This window comes from Coenobita brevimanus, chromosome 104 (genome assembly GCF_032717465.1).
Source record: "Coenobita brevimanus isolate Jiangsu-jjx chromosome 104, ASM3271746v2, whole genome shotgun sequence".
NCBI lineage: Eukaryota > Metazoa > Arthropoda > Malacostraca > Decapoda > Coenobitidae > Coenobita > Coenobita brevimanus.
In genome coordinates this window covers 47,171,600-47,186,912 of record NC_137057.1, presented here as the reverse complement: position 1 = coordinate 47,186,912, position 15,313 = coordinate 47,171,600, and the positions used below count along the sequence as shown (strand labels likewise).

At 42.0% G+C, this 15,313-nt stretch overlaps 1 protein-coding gene across 1 annotated transcript in view; it reads right to left on the bottom strand.

Annotated features, from left to right (window-relative positions):
* Positions 1 to 15,313, bottom strand: part of LOC145416103 (uncharacterized) — a 138,368-nt gene that overhangs the window by 27,184 nt on the left and 95,871 nt on the right. Inside the window, exons 12-15 of the mRNA XM_080285195.1 lie at positions 14,206 to 14,565; positions 9,220 to 9,432; positions 8,998 to 9,036; positions 5,173 to 5,309 (exon numbers count right to left, since the gene is read on the bottom strand). Of these exons, the coding sequence (XP_080141321.1) occupies positions 5,173 to 5,309; positions 8,998 to 9,036; positions 9,220 to 9,432; positions 14,206 to 14,565 (749 nt within the window). The remainder of the gene's footprint in view (positions 1 to 5,172; positions 5,310 to 8,997; positions 9,037 to 9,219; positions 9,433 to 14,205; positions 14,566 to 15,313) is intronic.

The following is a 15,313-nucleotide window of genomic DNA, read 5'->3' as shown; positions in this document are numbered from 1 at the left end:
TCGCCCACTTGAAGTTTACAGAGATTATGATAAGCTCTGTTTGCCTGTCTGTCTATCTACCGTATCTATCTATCTGTCTATCTATTTGTCTATCGGTATATCTATCTGCCCCTTAAAATTTACAGAGATTATGGTAAGCTCTGTCTATCTATCCATCTGTCTATCAGTCTATCTGTCAGTCTTTCTATATGTCCATCTATCCATGTCAGTCATTCTGTCTATCCATCTATCTATCCGTCTGTCTCAGTCTTTCTGTCTGTCCATCTATCTATCTGTGTCTGTCTATCTATGTCTATCTCCCCCTTAAAATTTATAGTTTATGGTAAGCTCTCTGTCTATGTATTTGTCTATCTATCTGTCTATCTATCTATCTATCTGCCTGCCCCTCTTAAACTTTATAGGGATTACAATAAGCCTTCTATTAATGTCAAGGATTACGTATCGGAAGTAAGGAATCTCTCTCTCTCTCTCTCTCTCTCTCTCTCTCTCTCTCTCTCTGGGTATCTAATAGTAAGGAATCCTCTCTCTCTCTCTCTCTCTCTCTCTCCAGGCTATTACTCTGCTTTTAATTAAGAAATCCACTCCAGGTTCACTCTTCTCTTTGTAACAGAGAGAGAGAGAGAGAGAGAGAGAGAGAGAGAATACTGGATCAATAGGCCTCTGTTATCTGTACTTTTCATTCAGTCTCTCTCCCCCTCCTTCCCCCCCCCCTCTCTCTCTCTCTCTCTCTCTCTCTCTCTCTCTCTCTCTCTCTCTCTTAATTACGGGATCAACTTCAGCCTTTCATTTCACTCAGTAAACAATGAATCTTTCTGTTTCTCTCTCTCTTTTTTTCTCTCTCTTTTTCCGGGAAGGCATTTAAAGCAAAGATAATGTTTGTTTCTCTTGCATTTGTGGGGAACCTCTCTCTCTCTCTCTCTCTCTCTCTCTCTCTCTCTAAGCTTTTCTCGTCCAAGGATTGAGGATAAGCTTTTTGTGTGTGCTTTTGTCCAGGGATTGTGTGTGTGTGTGTGTGTGTGTGTGTGTGTGTGTGTGTGTGTGTGTGTGTGTGTGTGTGCGTGTGCGCGCGCGCATGGTTTCTCCTGCATACTGAATCTCTCTCTCTCTCTCTCTCTCTCTCTCTCTCTCTCTCTCTCTCTCTCTCTCTCTCTCTCTCTCTCTCTCTCAATACCTAGCTTTTTCTTCCTCTGTCAGTCTCTGTGTATCTGTCTGTCCGTCTGTCTGTACTCTTCTATCTCTATCAGAATCTTCGTCTTTATATTTCTTTCTTTCGACGGTATCTATCCAGCTATCTTTAATCATCTGCTTATCTATTTTCCACCTGTCCATCTATCTACCTATCTTTCTTTTTATCCGGCTGTCTGCATTCATCTTATCTTTCTGTCTCTCTAGCTTTCTACATTTACGGTACTTATCTATCTACTTATCTGTATGTCTGTCTATCTATGTCACTTTCTTCGTGTCTGTCTTGCTATCTGTCTGTTTATCTATGTCTGTCTGTCTATGCTATCTATCAATCTATCTATCTACCATCTACTTTAGGCCAGTATCTATCTACCTACGGCATCTCTCTCCCATATATATTTTTTTGCCTTTTTTCAGAATTACATATATCAAATCAGGAGAGTCAAAATGGATGTGTAATTTTTTGTGTTTTTTGGTAGTCTATTTCCATCCGTCTATCGTTCTATCTATCGCTCATTCCTCCATCTCTCTATCCATCTGTCTTTCCCTCTGTTTTCAGGTCATCTGTCTTCCTCTTCCTTCATCTATTCCTCATCTTTCTATCCTTCTATCCTGTCTCTCCATTCATCCATCTTTCCTTCATCCCTTTCGCCTTTTCATTCATCCTTCATCCATCTGTCACTTTCAGCTCTGTGTTATATTCTTCTTTCTATCCCCTCCTTCGTTTGTCTGTCTATCCGTCTGTTTCTATTTACTGTCCCGTCTTTTCGTCTATTTACTGCTCTCTCTCCTGTGCCTTCTGTCTTTCGTCTATCCCTTCATCCATTCGGGTTCTCCTCTTGCTCTTTTCTGTCGCTTTTTTCGTGTGTTCGTTACCCCGTCTGTTTCTGTGCATTTGCCTGACCTTTCATGTAGTGTCTGTCTATCTATCTATCTGTCCGTCTATCTATCTATCGCTCCTTTCATTCATGTTCTATGTTCTTTCCCTTTGCTTTTTCATTTGTTCATTTCCTTGTCTGTTTGTGTATTATTTTGTCCGCGTCTATCTCTGTCAATCCATCTATCTATCTGTCTGTCTCTCTCTCTGTCTGTCTGTCTACTGTCTGTCGCTCCATTCATTCGTGTGTTCTCCCTTTGTTCTTTTCATTTTGTTATGTTTCTTTCCCCGTCTGTTTCTGTGCATTTGCCCGACCTTTCATGTATTCTCTGTCTATCCATCTATGTGTCTGTCTGTCTATCTGTCTATCGCTCCATTCATTCGTGTGTTCTCCCCCTGTTCTTGTATGTATTTGTTCATTTGTCCGTCTGTGTCTGTGCATTTGTTCTTCCTGTCATGTATTCTCCATCTATCTGTTATCAAGCTAGCCAGGTAGCTAGCTGTCTGTCCGTCTATATTTGTCTATCTATAGCCATCTCTCTGTCAATCCGTCTGTCTCTGTTTATCTGTCTATCTAGTCTTCGTTATTTTAACTCTTCCCCTATTTTTCCATCTGTTTTTATTGGTTTTCTTTCCCCTTTGTTTATCTATTTTCTTTCCCTCCATCATTCTTTCATCATTCTTTCTTGATTTGCCCCAATTCATCTGTTCTGTAATTTAATCCATTTGCCTATTGGTCAGTCTATCCTTCTATCCACCTATCTCCTACTGTCCAATCTTTCTATTTTTCTATCATTTAATTCATTTGCTTATTCATCTCTCTATCATTCTATCTATCTGTCTGTCGTAATATTCCTTCTTTCTGTCAGCTCCTTCTCTCTTCTATCCATTTTCTATCCATCCATTTCTTATTCCCATCGGTTAAGGAAGCTCCCTAACACCTCTCCTAAGCGATTTATTATGCTAACTACACCTATCTCTCCCATCCTGTGTTATATAAATCCTTCCAATATCGCCATGCTCTGCATAAATAACGTATGTCTACCTATCTGTAGCCCGACGCCTTAATCCCGCAAAGGGTGGCCGCAATCAAAACGCCTCCAAGTCGCTCTGTCACCCACCATTTGACTGCCCTCCCCCCAGACTCACTCCCCCCTGCCTCATATAAATAACGTACAAAAGGATATTAACCACCCCTATCCGAAAATAAATCGCTAAGGATGAGGTGTTAGGGTCAGTATGGAAACCTGTTGTTCTCCTGTTCTTATACCTTTCCTTCCATCCTTCACTCCTTTTCCATGGCACTTCTTCGTGACTAGCATCATATTCTAGTGTTAATGTCTTGATACAACTGAGCAATGAAGATAGAGAGATGGGAATTTTAGGCCAAGTTAGAATGAAAAGGGTATAGAAATAGAGTCAACTGAAGGAAACCTGAAGTGATTATAGATAGATAGATAGAAAGGTAGATATATATAGATACATAGAAAGGTACACAGGTAGTTACATAGGTAGGTAGATAGATAAATACGTAGATAGATACACTGGTAGGTAGATAGATAGATGCATACAGAGATGGATAGATAGGTAGATACATAGAAAGATAGACAGATAGAAAGATAGATACATAAAGATAGATACATAAATAGGTAGATACATAGAAAGATAGATACACAGGTAGATATAGGTAGGTAGATAGATAAATACGTAGATAGATAGATACATTGGTAGGTAGATAGATGCATACAGAGATGGATAAATAGATTGATACATAGAAAGATAGATAGATAGAAAGATATACACAGAAAGATAAGATAAATAGATAGTTCCGTACATACAGATACACTAGGAGGCTTGGAAGTATATTAAAGATGTGCTACAGACTGGATCCAGATAGACAGATACATAGTAGATAGATAAATAGTTAGATATACAAAGAAAGATAATTAGAAAGATAGTTACGTCCATACAGATACACTATGAGGCTTGGAAGTATATTAAAGATTTGGTATAGACTGGATCCAATTTTAAGTGATCCAGTAAAATAACAGAGGCTTCGATTACATAAAAAAGGAGAATTACCGCGTTACAGAGGAGCGTAAAATACAGTAATCACCATTGGAGTATCGTTAACTGAACCCATACTGAAGGTGAGGTAGAAGATTTTTAGAAGGCATCAAAATCTTCCCATCTGAGGCCCAAACGTCTTAGGAAATAGAGGAGACGGCACCTTAAGACGGACCAGCTTTTCTTCCTTCATATTCGTCCTTCTTATTGACGATTCGGTTTCATGTTAGGAGGTCGGGCGTGGAAGGGTTAAGGATTGGTACAGTTGGCCGCACATCCACCTGGTACAGCGTCTTTGTGAGGTCTAGCTACAATTCCGGACGTTCATGCATTGCGTTTCTCTTTCTGTAATGCAAGGAAGAAGGAACCCAAGGCCAGAAGCCCCTAAGATTGCTCCCTCCAAGAAAAAACAAAAACAAAAGAGAGCCAAATTCATGTTAACCTGGTCTTGTCAGCTAATATTGAACACCTTCCTTCATGTCAGAGCCGCCACCAAATATCCTATATGATCATGTCAGAGTTGTCAGGTGTTCCAAATGCTACACCTCCACTACAACTGATGCTGTACCACGTTTATATGTCGCCAACTGTACATTTAACCAATCCAGTCAGTAAAGAGTGAATAATATGGTGAATAAAATCGCGTGGTACTAACAAGCTTCAAAATAATAATAATAATAATGATAATAATAATAATAATAGTAGTAGTAGTAGTAGTAATAATGATGATGATGATGATGATGATAATAATAATGATAATAATAATAATAATAATAATAATAATAATAATAATACAGATTGAAGGAGTTCTCGCTGGGTTATACGTGTCTGTCTGTTAAATTTTATCCATCCATCCTCCCACCCACACACCTGTCCATCCATCCAGTCATCCACCCACCCATCCATTCATCCACCCATCCACCCACACACCCACCCACCTAACCATCCCTCCCTCCCTCCCTCCCTCCCTCCCATCCATCAGTCCAGCCATCCATCCGTCCACCCACCCACCCATCCATCCATCCATCCATCCATCCACTCACCTGACTAAGCAAGGTGCCAGGGTTGATGAAGAAGGTCCCTCCGTCTTGTTGTTGTTGTTCTTGTTCTTGGAGATGTTGTTGTTGGAGGAGTTCTGCAAGAGGGAGGTCAGTGTTCTCTCTCTCTTGGACCTGATGATCTGGGGGGGAGAAGGAGAGGGAGACTGAGAATGAGATGGACTCGGACTTGAGATGAATTATAATCAGAGTGGGATGAGATAGATAGATAGATAGATAGGTGGAAGGAGAGAGAGAGAGAGAGAGAGTGGGGGGTAAGTGACATGCCTTCGTGAAATGGTATGAGGTTCGGTATGACACCAGGATTCCGGTTGTCCTGTGTGTGCGTGTGTGTGTGTGTGTGTGTGTGTGTGTGTGTGTGTGTGTGTGTGTGTGTGTGTGTGTGTGTGTGTGTGAGAGAGAGAGAGAGAGAGAGAGGGGGGGTAAGTGACATACCTTCGTTAAATGGTATGAGGTTCGGTATGACACCAGGATTCCGGTTGTCCTGTGTGTGTGTGTGTGTGTGTGTGTGTGTGTGTGTGTGTGTGTGTGTGTGTGCGCGCGCGTCTGTGCGAGGGAAGATGATGATAAATGCCCCTAATGACAATGCTTATGTACTATCTACGATTTGCATAGACAACAAGATGTTGGTACTAAATAACCTAAAGACGACGACTAATCACTTTGAAGGTGATCTGACTTTTCGTAAAGGAGGTAGTTGGGTGTCAGAGTTGGATGTGTGTGTGGTATCGTGTGGATTGGTTGATGATATTAAATCCTTGTGTGTGCATAATATGGAATGTTTGCCATCGGATCATGCTCCCGTTAGCATTGAGGTAAATATCCCAGTTACTAGTGTAGACTCCCTATACCGCCGCGCATGTCACCTTGGAGGTCATGCATCGCTGTTAAATGTCAGGGAGAGTAGTTCGGTGGCTCGCAGTCCAATTAAGTTTTCAACAATAGATTTGGATATGTTTCGAAATAATGTACAATTTCTTGATGTTCCCAATTGCGAGGATGAACATAATATAGATAATCTTGCTCATAATATTGCTGATGCTTTGTACGAATGTGCAAGAGCTAGCCGAAGCGCTGTGGGCGTTCTCGGTGGTGGTGGTGGTGGTGATAGTAGCTTATCCCGCTGGGAGAGGCTGATGCAGGACAGGGATGATAGACGGGTGTGGCAGGCAATCAGTTGGAAGGGAGACTTAAATGATGAATTACAGGCTAACAATAGACCCTCTGGTGAAGAATTTCGTGGCTACTATGAAGAGTTAATGAATATTGATATAGATAATCTTGATGAATGCCGACATAGCAATGTAACTATACCTGTGTTAGATAACCCCATCCCCCCTGCAGAGGTTAATGCACAAATTAGTAAGCTCAAAGCAGAAAAAGCTTGTGGGCCAGATGGCATTGCACCAGGGATTTTTAAGTTGTTGCCTGCCCAGTGGATAATGCTTATTGTTAATATGTTTAATGTGATATTCTCTAACGCACAATATCCTGCACTTTGGACTAGGGCCAAGTTGATTACTATTTTTAAGAAAGGGAATAGAAAGGATGTTAAGAATTATAGAGGCATAAGTATAATAGATAGCATCTCCAAACTCTATGATATGGTGTTGTGCTCCCGTTTGGAGATTTGGTTTAAGCCGTATCGTGAACAAGCAGGAGCACAAAGGGGTCGTGGCTGTGTGGAGCACATAGTGACATTACGCCTCCTGACAGATTTAGCTAGAAAGAAAAAGAAAAAGTTATTTGTAACATTCGTTGATTTTAGTAAGGCTTATGACCGGGTACAAAGACATATTCTAATAAGAATTTTAAAGCGTCTTGGATGTGGTGTGGTTATGTTGGGTGCTATTGGTGCTGTATATAATGTTACTGAGAGCATTATTGGTACTGCCATGTTTGCTGCCACACTGGGAGTTCGTCAGGGATCCCCTACATCTTGTTTGTTTTTTATATTATACGTGAACGATTTGATTAAACTGATAAAAGATCATTGTGGTGATGACGGATTCTTGAGGTGGCTACATATTTTAATGCAGATGGATGATACTGTGCTGCTCTCCACTTCGCGCAGTGGGATGATTAATAAGTTGTCATTGATGATGCAATATTGCGATGAGTATGGTATGAAAGTGAACGGAGAAAAACCAAAATTTTTTGTAATACATGGTACGGCTGAGGATAAGGAAGATTTGCGGGTAGAGGGTCTGGTGGTAGAACAGTGTACTCAGTATATGTATCTTGGTTCACCATTTACGGCTGACGGCTCAGTTTCGTCATCGGTCAGGGCTCACGCAGACGCCAAAATGACTCATGTCATCAAATTCATTTCATTTTTAAGGAAAAATAATGACATTCCTTTTTGTGTTAAAAAGCGTGTGTTTGATGCTTGTTTGGTGTCGGCTATTTTGTATGGATGTGAGTCTTGGCTGGGTACGGACCTGAGACCGGTTGTGAGGTTGTATAATTGGTCTTTAAAAAGTCTTTTAAATGTTAGGTTAACTACGTGTAATGACTTGTGTTATGTAGAATCTGGTTATCCTCAGTTACAGTCCTTAGTTAAATGCAAGCAAAGAAAGTTTTTTCGTAAGATGTGGAATGAGAGGCAAGGAATGGATGATGACCCATTAGTTTTAGCCATTAATACTGTTATGAACAATCAATACCAGACCCATACATACATTAACAATTTATTACATAATGAAAGGGATGATATAGCTGAAGGATTTCGGGACCTGAAGGCCATAATTTCCAACTCAGTCTTTCAAACGTAAAACATATATGGAAATAAACCCAGAATTAAATGTCCATTTAGTATACTGTACAGAGAGAATAACTATGTAAGTGAACACTATCGCGTTGCTTTTACGCGGTTCCGAGTGTCAGCACATTCTCTAGCAATAGAGGTGGGCCGGTGGAACAGAAGGGGACGTGGAAGGCTGCCAGTAGAGGAGAGGGTATGTGAGTGTGGTGAGATACAAAATGAGATTCATGTGGTACAAGAATGTGCTATGACGCAACACTTGAGAGACGTTTATAATTTTTCAACTATCACAGTTATATTTTCTAATAGATATGATGATGTTCAAAGATGTACTATAATTTTCAAGATCTTGGATACTTATAAAGTATAAAGCATAAATGTTTAAAGGAAGGAAGTAAATAGATAAAGCATATGTTATTCCTGGGTACATAAGGGTCACTGTTCATATTACTTTAAGTTAAGGAGTATGTGTTTTATATACTTTGAGCATTTGTGTCTTTGATTTTTCTTTGAAGTTGATATGAAATCCAGGGTGGGCGTTGTTTCTGATGTGAGAGTTTGTATCATTATATTTACTTGGAGTTACAAAGGCAGGTGTAGTCAGTGCTTTTCACTGTCGTGCCGCTGTGTTATCTATGAATTCCCTTTAGGGTGTTGTAATTTGTTTTTAGTATTTCATTGTATTATTATATATGTACTTTTACTGGACCAATCTTTAAAATAATGTGTATGATCATTTGTAGCTGTGGTCAATAAAATTCTATCTATCTATCTATCTGTGTGTGTGTGTGTGTGTGGAGAGAGAGAGAGAGAGAGAGAGAGAGAGAGAGAGAGAGAGAGAGAGAGAGAATGCTTGATAGATTGATAGGTAATAAACAGTTCTTACTATCACTTCGACATTTAGAGGTATAATAGATGATCGATAGATAGTGGGAAGTAGGACAGACAGACAGACAGACAGGAATAGGTTGATAGATACAGATGAATTGATTGAGTGATAGGTAGATAGATAGAAAGTAGGCAGAAAACGCTTTAAAACTTCTCACCATCATTTAGCGGTATAACATCAGGATTATGTTCGTCGCCTGATAGATAGATAGATAGATAGACACAGACATAGATAGATAGAGAGAGAGGGGAAGAATAGACAGAAAAATCGATAAAAAAATAATTCCCACCATCATTTAGCGGTATAATATCAGGATTCTGTTCGTCGCCTGACCCCCCTCCCGTCGCACCCAACTCAGGTGATGTCGCTTCCGGTCCACCTGTCGCTCCCAGTTCCTCGTCTCCTGGAAGCGACAGGGAGGTACTAGCGCCGCCTTCCCTGTCGTACACCATGGTCACTTCCTGTCGCTTCGTTGAGGAGGAGGAGCGACGGTTCTTGAGCATAAAGATGACGACGAAGACCATGAGAAGAAGGGAGACCAAAGCACCCACAATGACCCCAAAGAGTGGCGTGATTGTGATGACACTTGTACCTGTGGGAAGATAAATAAAGAAATGAATTAATGTGGATAAAAGGCCATAAACAGAGGCGATAACGATAGTCGATAAATGGTGAGTAATGAAAACGGAAGAGGGAGGGGGAGGCCGAGGATGAGATGCAGGCGAGAAACAGAGGTGATGAGGATGGTTGATAAACGGCGGGTAATGAAAAAAAAATAAAGGGAAGAGGGAGGGGGAGGCCGAGGATGAGATGCAGGCGAGAAACAGAGGTGATAAGGATGGTTGATAAATGGTGAGTACTGAGAAGCATGAAGGGATGACGGAGGGGGAGACTGAGGATGAGATGGAGGGGTGGAATAGAGGTATATGAGAGAGAGGGGTGTAAGTTGGGGGAAGGCAGCGAAATAGCAGGGGATAGGACGACATTGAGGCGATTTGTTTGTGGCCACCCCTTACTGGATTAAGGCGTTTGGCTATAGATAAATACCGGTAGATAGATAGATAGATAAAGGGAAGATGATAAGTTGGGAGATAGAAGATAGAAAAGGATGAAGAGTTGATAGGAAATAGAAAGATAGAGACACTGTTGAATATGGAAGGCGAGAGAGAGAGAGAGAGAGAATTTTTGGCAGAATTAGAACCACTGGAAGAAGAAGAAGAAGAAGAAGAGAGAAAGAGAGAGAGAGAGAATGGCAGAATTAGACCCCCAGGAAGAAGAAGAAGAAGAAGGAGAGAGAGAGAGAGAGAGATTTAAGATGACGACTATGATCACAAGTAGGTGGAAAAACAGGGCACGTAAGAGGAAGTCAAAGAGGAAGGCAAAATAAAGATAAGGAAATAAAGCAAATAAAGAAATAAATACTGGACAGAAGCTTAATAATATTCCTAATACAATAAAGATAAACACAAATAAGGGAGGATGGAGTATTAAGGAAAAGGTGCGAATTATAATGAGATACGAAATAACGAAAGAGGACGATGTTAAAATTAAGAATAAGTTGTAAAAAAAGCTACGAATTTGTGGACAAGGAAAATAAATAAATGGTAGGAAGGAGGAGGAAATGGTAGAGGAGAAATGGAAGAAGAAATTATGGAAAAGGAAAGTTAATAAATGGAAGGAAGGAGAAGAAAATGGTAGAAAAGAAATGGAAGAAGAAATTAAGGAGAAGGAAAATAAATAAATGGTAGAGAGGAGGAGGAAATGGTAGAGGAGAAATGGAAGAAGAATTTGTGGACAAGGAAAATAAGTAAATGGTAGGAAGGAGGAGGAAATGGTAGAAGAGAAATAGAAAGGAAGGAAATAAAGAAAATATGACAAGAAAATTATAAAGACAGCAGAGGAAGATGCCCGTGAGAGTTAAGACGGTGACAAATGACTTAAGAAGAAGGAAGGCGACTATACTATTTCTTGCTATAACTTGGTCCAAGATTTTCGTCCTTTGCAGCTTATTTCGCGTAGTATAGTGGCAGAATTAGACAGTGCTACAGCTCGATATCCTTTCCATAGCACTTCTTCGTGACTAGCATCACATACTGGTGTTAAGCTATTGTCACAGCTCAGCATTTTAAGGCTCTACGTTCTCTCCGTAGCACTTCTTCGTGACTAGCATCGCATTCTAGTGTTGATCTATAGTCAGCTTAGGATTTTAAGGCTACGTTCCCTCCATAGCACTTCTTCGTGACTAGCATCGCATTCTGGTGTTGATCTATTGTCAGCTTAACATTTTAAGACTGTACATTCCCTCCATAGCACTTCTTCGTGACTAGCATCGCATTCTAGTGTTGATCTATTGTCACATCTCAGCATTTTAAGGCTCTACATTCCCTCCATAGCACTTCTTCGTGACTAGCATCGCATTCTAGTGTTAATCTACTGTCACAGCTCAGCATTTTACGGCTCCCAAATTCGCTCCATAGCACTTCTTCGTGACTAGCATCGCATTCTAGTGTTGATCTTTTGTCAGCTCAGGATTATAAGGCTGCGTTCCCGCCATAGCGCTTCTTCGTAACTAGCAACGTATTCTAGTGTTAATATATTGTCATAGCTCAGCATTGTAAGGTCTACGTTCCCTCCGTAGCACTTCTTCGTGACTAGCATCGCATTCTAGTGTTAATCTATTGTCACAGCTCAGCAATTTACCGCTCTCATTTCCACCTTAGCACTTCTTCGTGACTAGTATCGCATTCTAGTGTTGATCTTTTGTCAGCTCAGCATTTTAAGACTGTACATTCCCTTCATAGCACTTCTTCGTGACTAGCATCGTATTCTAGTGTTGAAGATGACAATTTTAGGCCAAGTTAGAGTAAAAAGGGCATAGTTTATGAGACAGTGAGTTGTTAATGAGTAAGAATGTGGATAAAGATGAGAATGGATGAGAGAGGTGGATGAATGATGAATAGGAAGAAAGAAGAATAGGGAATGGAATGGATAAGAGAGAGAGAGAGAAAGAGAGAGAGAGAGAGAGAGAGAGAGAGAGAGAGAGAGGAAGCATTGTAAGAGAATTAGAAGTACAAAAGAAAACAAGTCCTCTTTATCTTTCGTTTCCTCTCTCTCTCTCTCGTTCCTCAATTTTTCCTCCTGTCTTTCATATTAGGAGATGGGTTTTTCACTCTCATATTTCACACTCTCTCCCACTCTCCTCCCTCCCTCCCTCCCTCCCACGTACCTACCTGCCTGCCTGCCTGATTTCTTCCCTCGTCCCTCCGTTCCTACCTACCTACCTACTTGCCTACCTGCCTTATCGACCTAGTTACCTACCTACTTGGCCCTCCTCCCTCCAACCTCCCTACCTTCCTGCCTGCCTTGGTGTGGTGAGGCAGGCAGGTAGGAAGGAAGGAAAGGAAGGAAGGAAGACAGGCAGGGGGCAGACAGACAGGAAAGAAGGAAGGAAGGAAGGATGGATGACAGGCAGGGGCAGACAGACAGGAAAGAAGGAAGGAAGGAAGGAAGGATGGATGACAGGCAGGGGGCAGACAGACAGGAAAGAAGGAAGGAAGGATGACAGGCAGGGGGAGACAGAGAGGAAGGAAGGAAAGAAGGGTGACAGAAAGGAAGGATGGAAAGAAGGAACGAACGAACGAACGAAGGATGGAAGGAAGGAACGAAGGAATGATGGAAGGATGACAGGCAGGGGCAGACAGACAGACAGGAAGGAAGGGAAGAAGGGTGACAGAAAGGAAGGATGGAAGGAAGGAACGAAGGATGGAAGGAAGGAACGAAGGAAGGAAGGGGTGGGAATGATAGCCAACAGCGCTGCTTTAATAGGACCATGTTGCCGTGTTCTGGGAGGGAGGGAGGAGGGAGGGAAGGAGGGAGGGAGGAAGGGATAAAAGTCAAGGAGAGGTGCAGGGAGGGAGGGAGAGAGAGAGAGAGAGAGAGAGAGAGAGAGAGAGAGAGGGGGGGAGGGAGAGAGAGAGAGAGAGAGAGAGAGGAGAATAGAAGTCAAGGAGAGAGGGAGGGAGAGATGGATGGATGGAGAGATGGAAGGAGTGGGGAAGGAGGAAAAGTGAGAGACAGGAAGAGAGAGAAGGAACAGAAGAGGGAGGGGGAGAGGGGAGGAAAAGAAGGGAGGAGTTGGGAGGGAGGGAAGGGAGGAAGGGAAAAGGGAGAGGAAAAAGTAGGTAGGTAGATAGGTAGGTAGGTGAGTAAGATGAGAGAGAGAGAGAGAGAGAGAGAGAGGAAAAACAATGCTAAGAATAAGGAAGATATTGATGAAAGAAGAAGAGAAAGAAAGAGAATTACAATAAACACAGAAGAGAATAAAGTAAATAAAAAGAAAGGGAAAATAAAGAAAGAAATAGTAAAGAAGAGGTAAAGAGAGAGAGAGAGAGAGAGAGAGAGAGAGAGAGAGAGAGAGAGAGAGGAAGAAAAGATAATATGATCAGGAGAAAATTGTTTGACAGTGCGAGAAAAATGGAAGAAATATTGAGAGAGAGGGAGAGAGAGAGAGAGAGAGAGAGAGAGAGAGACGGAGGGAGGGAAAGAGTTAGTTGATAAATGATGGATGGGAAACGTAACAAAGGAGAGAGAGGTAGAGAGAGAACTAGGAAGGCATTAGCTAGTCAGGAGGTGTTGTAGTGAGTTAGTGAGAAAGGGTGATGGGTTGTGAAAGTGTGTTGGCGAGAGAGAGAGAGAGAGAGTTGACTTTAGAAATGATAAACAGAAACAGACAGACAGATAGACAGACAGACAGACAGACAGACAAAACATTCTCTCACAAAGACTGAAATTCCGTAAAAGTAAATATTTCACCTGGGCTAGTTCTCTGAGCCATGGAGAGAGAGAGAGAGAGAGAGAGAGGGAGGGAGACTTCTGATAAAGAATTGAAACATACATAGAGAGAGAGAGAGAGAGAGAGAGAGAGAGAGAGAGAGACTTCCCATAAATAGAAACAGATAGATAGACAGAGACAGACAGACAGACACAGACAGACAGACAGACAAACAGAGACAGACAGACACAGACAGACAAAGAAACAGAAAGGTAGAATGAGAGAGACAGAGAAGCAGAAAAAGGCAAAGACGGAGACCGAGATACAAGCATAATCAATCCAGGAAAAGAGCTAATTCCCACCTGATAGAGAGAGAGAGAGAGAGAGAGAGAGAGAGAGAGAGAGAGAGACATAAATTAGAAAAAGAGCTAAGTCTCACCTAATAAAGAGAGACAGACATAAATGAGAAAAAATAAGTTAATTCTCACCTGATAGAGAGAGAGACATGTAATTAAACGAGGAAAAAGAGAGAGAGCTCATTCTTACCTGCGCTTAATTAAAAGAGAGAACAGGTGTAACAGGTGTAACTCTCACCTGGGCTAGTTCTTCTCTGAGCAATATCGTTCAAGGTAAAAATTGCCATCCTCACAGGCTCACTTTCCCCTCTTTTATTCACCCCGTTGATGGTCAGGACGTATTTAGTTCCGGGTTCGAGCCCCGAGAGAAGGAACTCGGGCCTCGGGGACGTGGATGTGTTAGCCAGAACCCTCGGCGAAGCTCCTCTCGGTACGTCGGGAGAGGAGTCGGTGGCCGAGGAAGGTAGTGCCAAGGCTGAGTTGATGGATAGGGTGAAGGTTTGAGCCAGTCCCCCATCCCAGCCTGCTTTACACCTGACGTAGGCGCTGGTGGAGGTGACGTTGATGAGGCTGCAGTTGTTCACGGGGTCAGGAGCGGCTGTAGAGAGAGGGAAAGTGAGATAATTAAAGCGAGAAAGATAGGTGATGGATAGGGTGAAGGATTGAGAGTCCACCATCCCATCCTGCTGCAGTTGATGATGGGGAAGAAGTGAGAGAGAGAGAGAGAGAGAGAGAGAGAGAGAGAGAGAGAGAGAGAAAGAGAGAGAGAGAGAGTAAATCTTTGAGAACGTCCCTGGTCCGATCCTTCTTTGCATCGGTCACGCGTATTCAAGAAGCCTTTAGATCAGAGAGAGAGAGAGAGAGAGAGTTTATAAGGCAACCGTAAAGAGATATAACCAAACCTTGTCTTCCTCACACTCTCTTTTTTCTCCTTAATCGTTCTTACGCATATTTCTTTTTTTTTTTTATATATTTGTTCTTATAAATCGGTTGGATATAGTTTTACTCTCTCTCTCTCTCTCTCTCTCTCTCTCTCTCTCTCTCTCTCACACACACACACACACACACACACACACACACACACACACACACACACACACACACACACACACACACACACACACACACAAATTCCTCTCTCTCCTCTTCCTCCATCCCTTTCACCCTCTCTTAAAAGACACCCACACAAACACCCACACACCCTTCCCTCCCCTATCCCTTCCACCCTCACTCTCAAACCACCCCTACACAAACACCCACCCACAACCTTCCCTTTCCATATCCTTTCCACCCTCACTCTCAGAGCACCCCCATGTAACACCCCCATACAAACACCCACACACCCA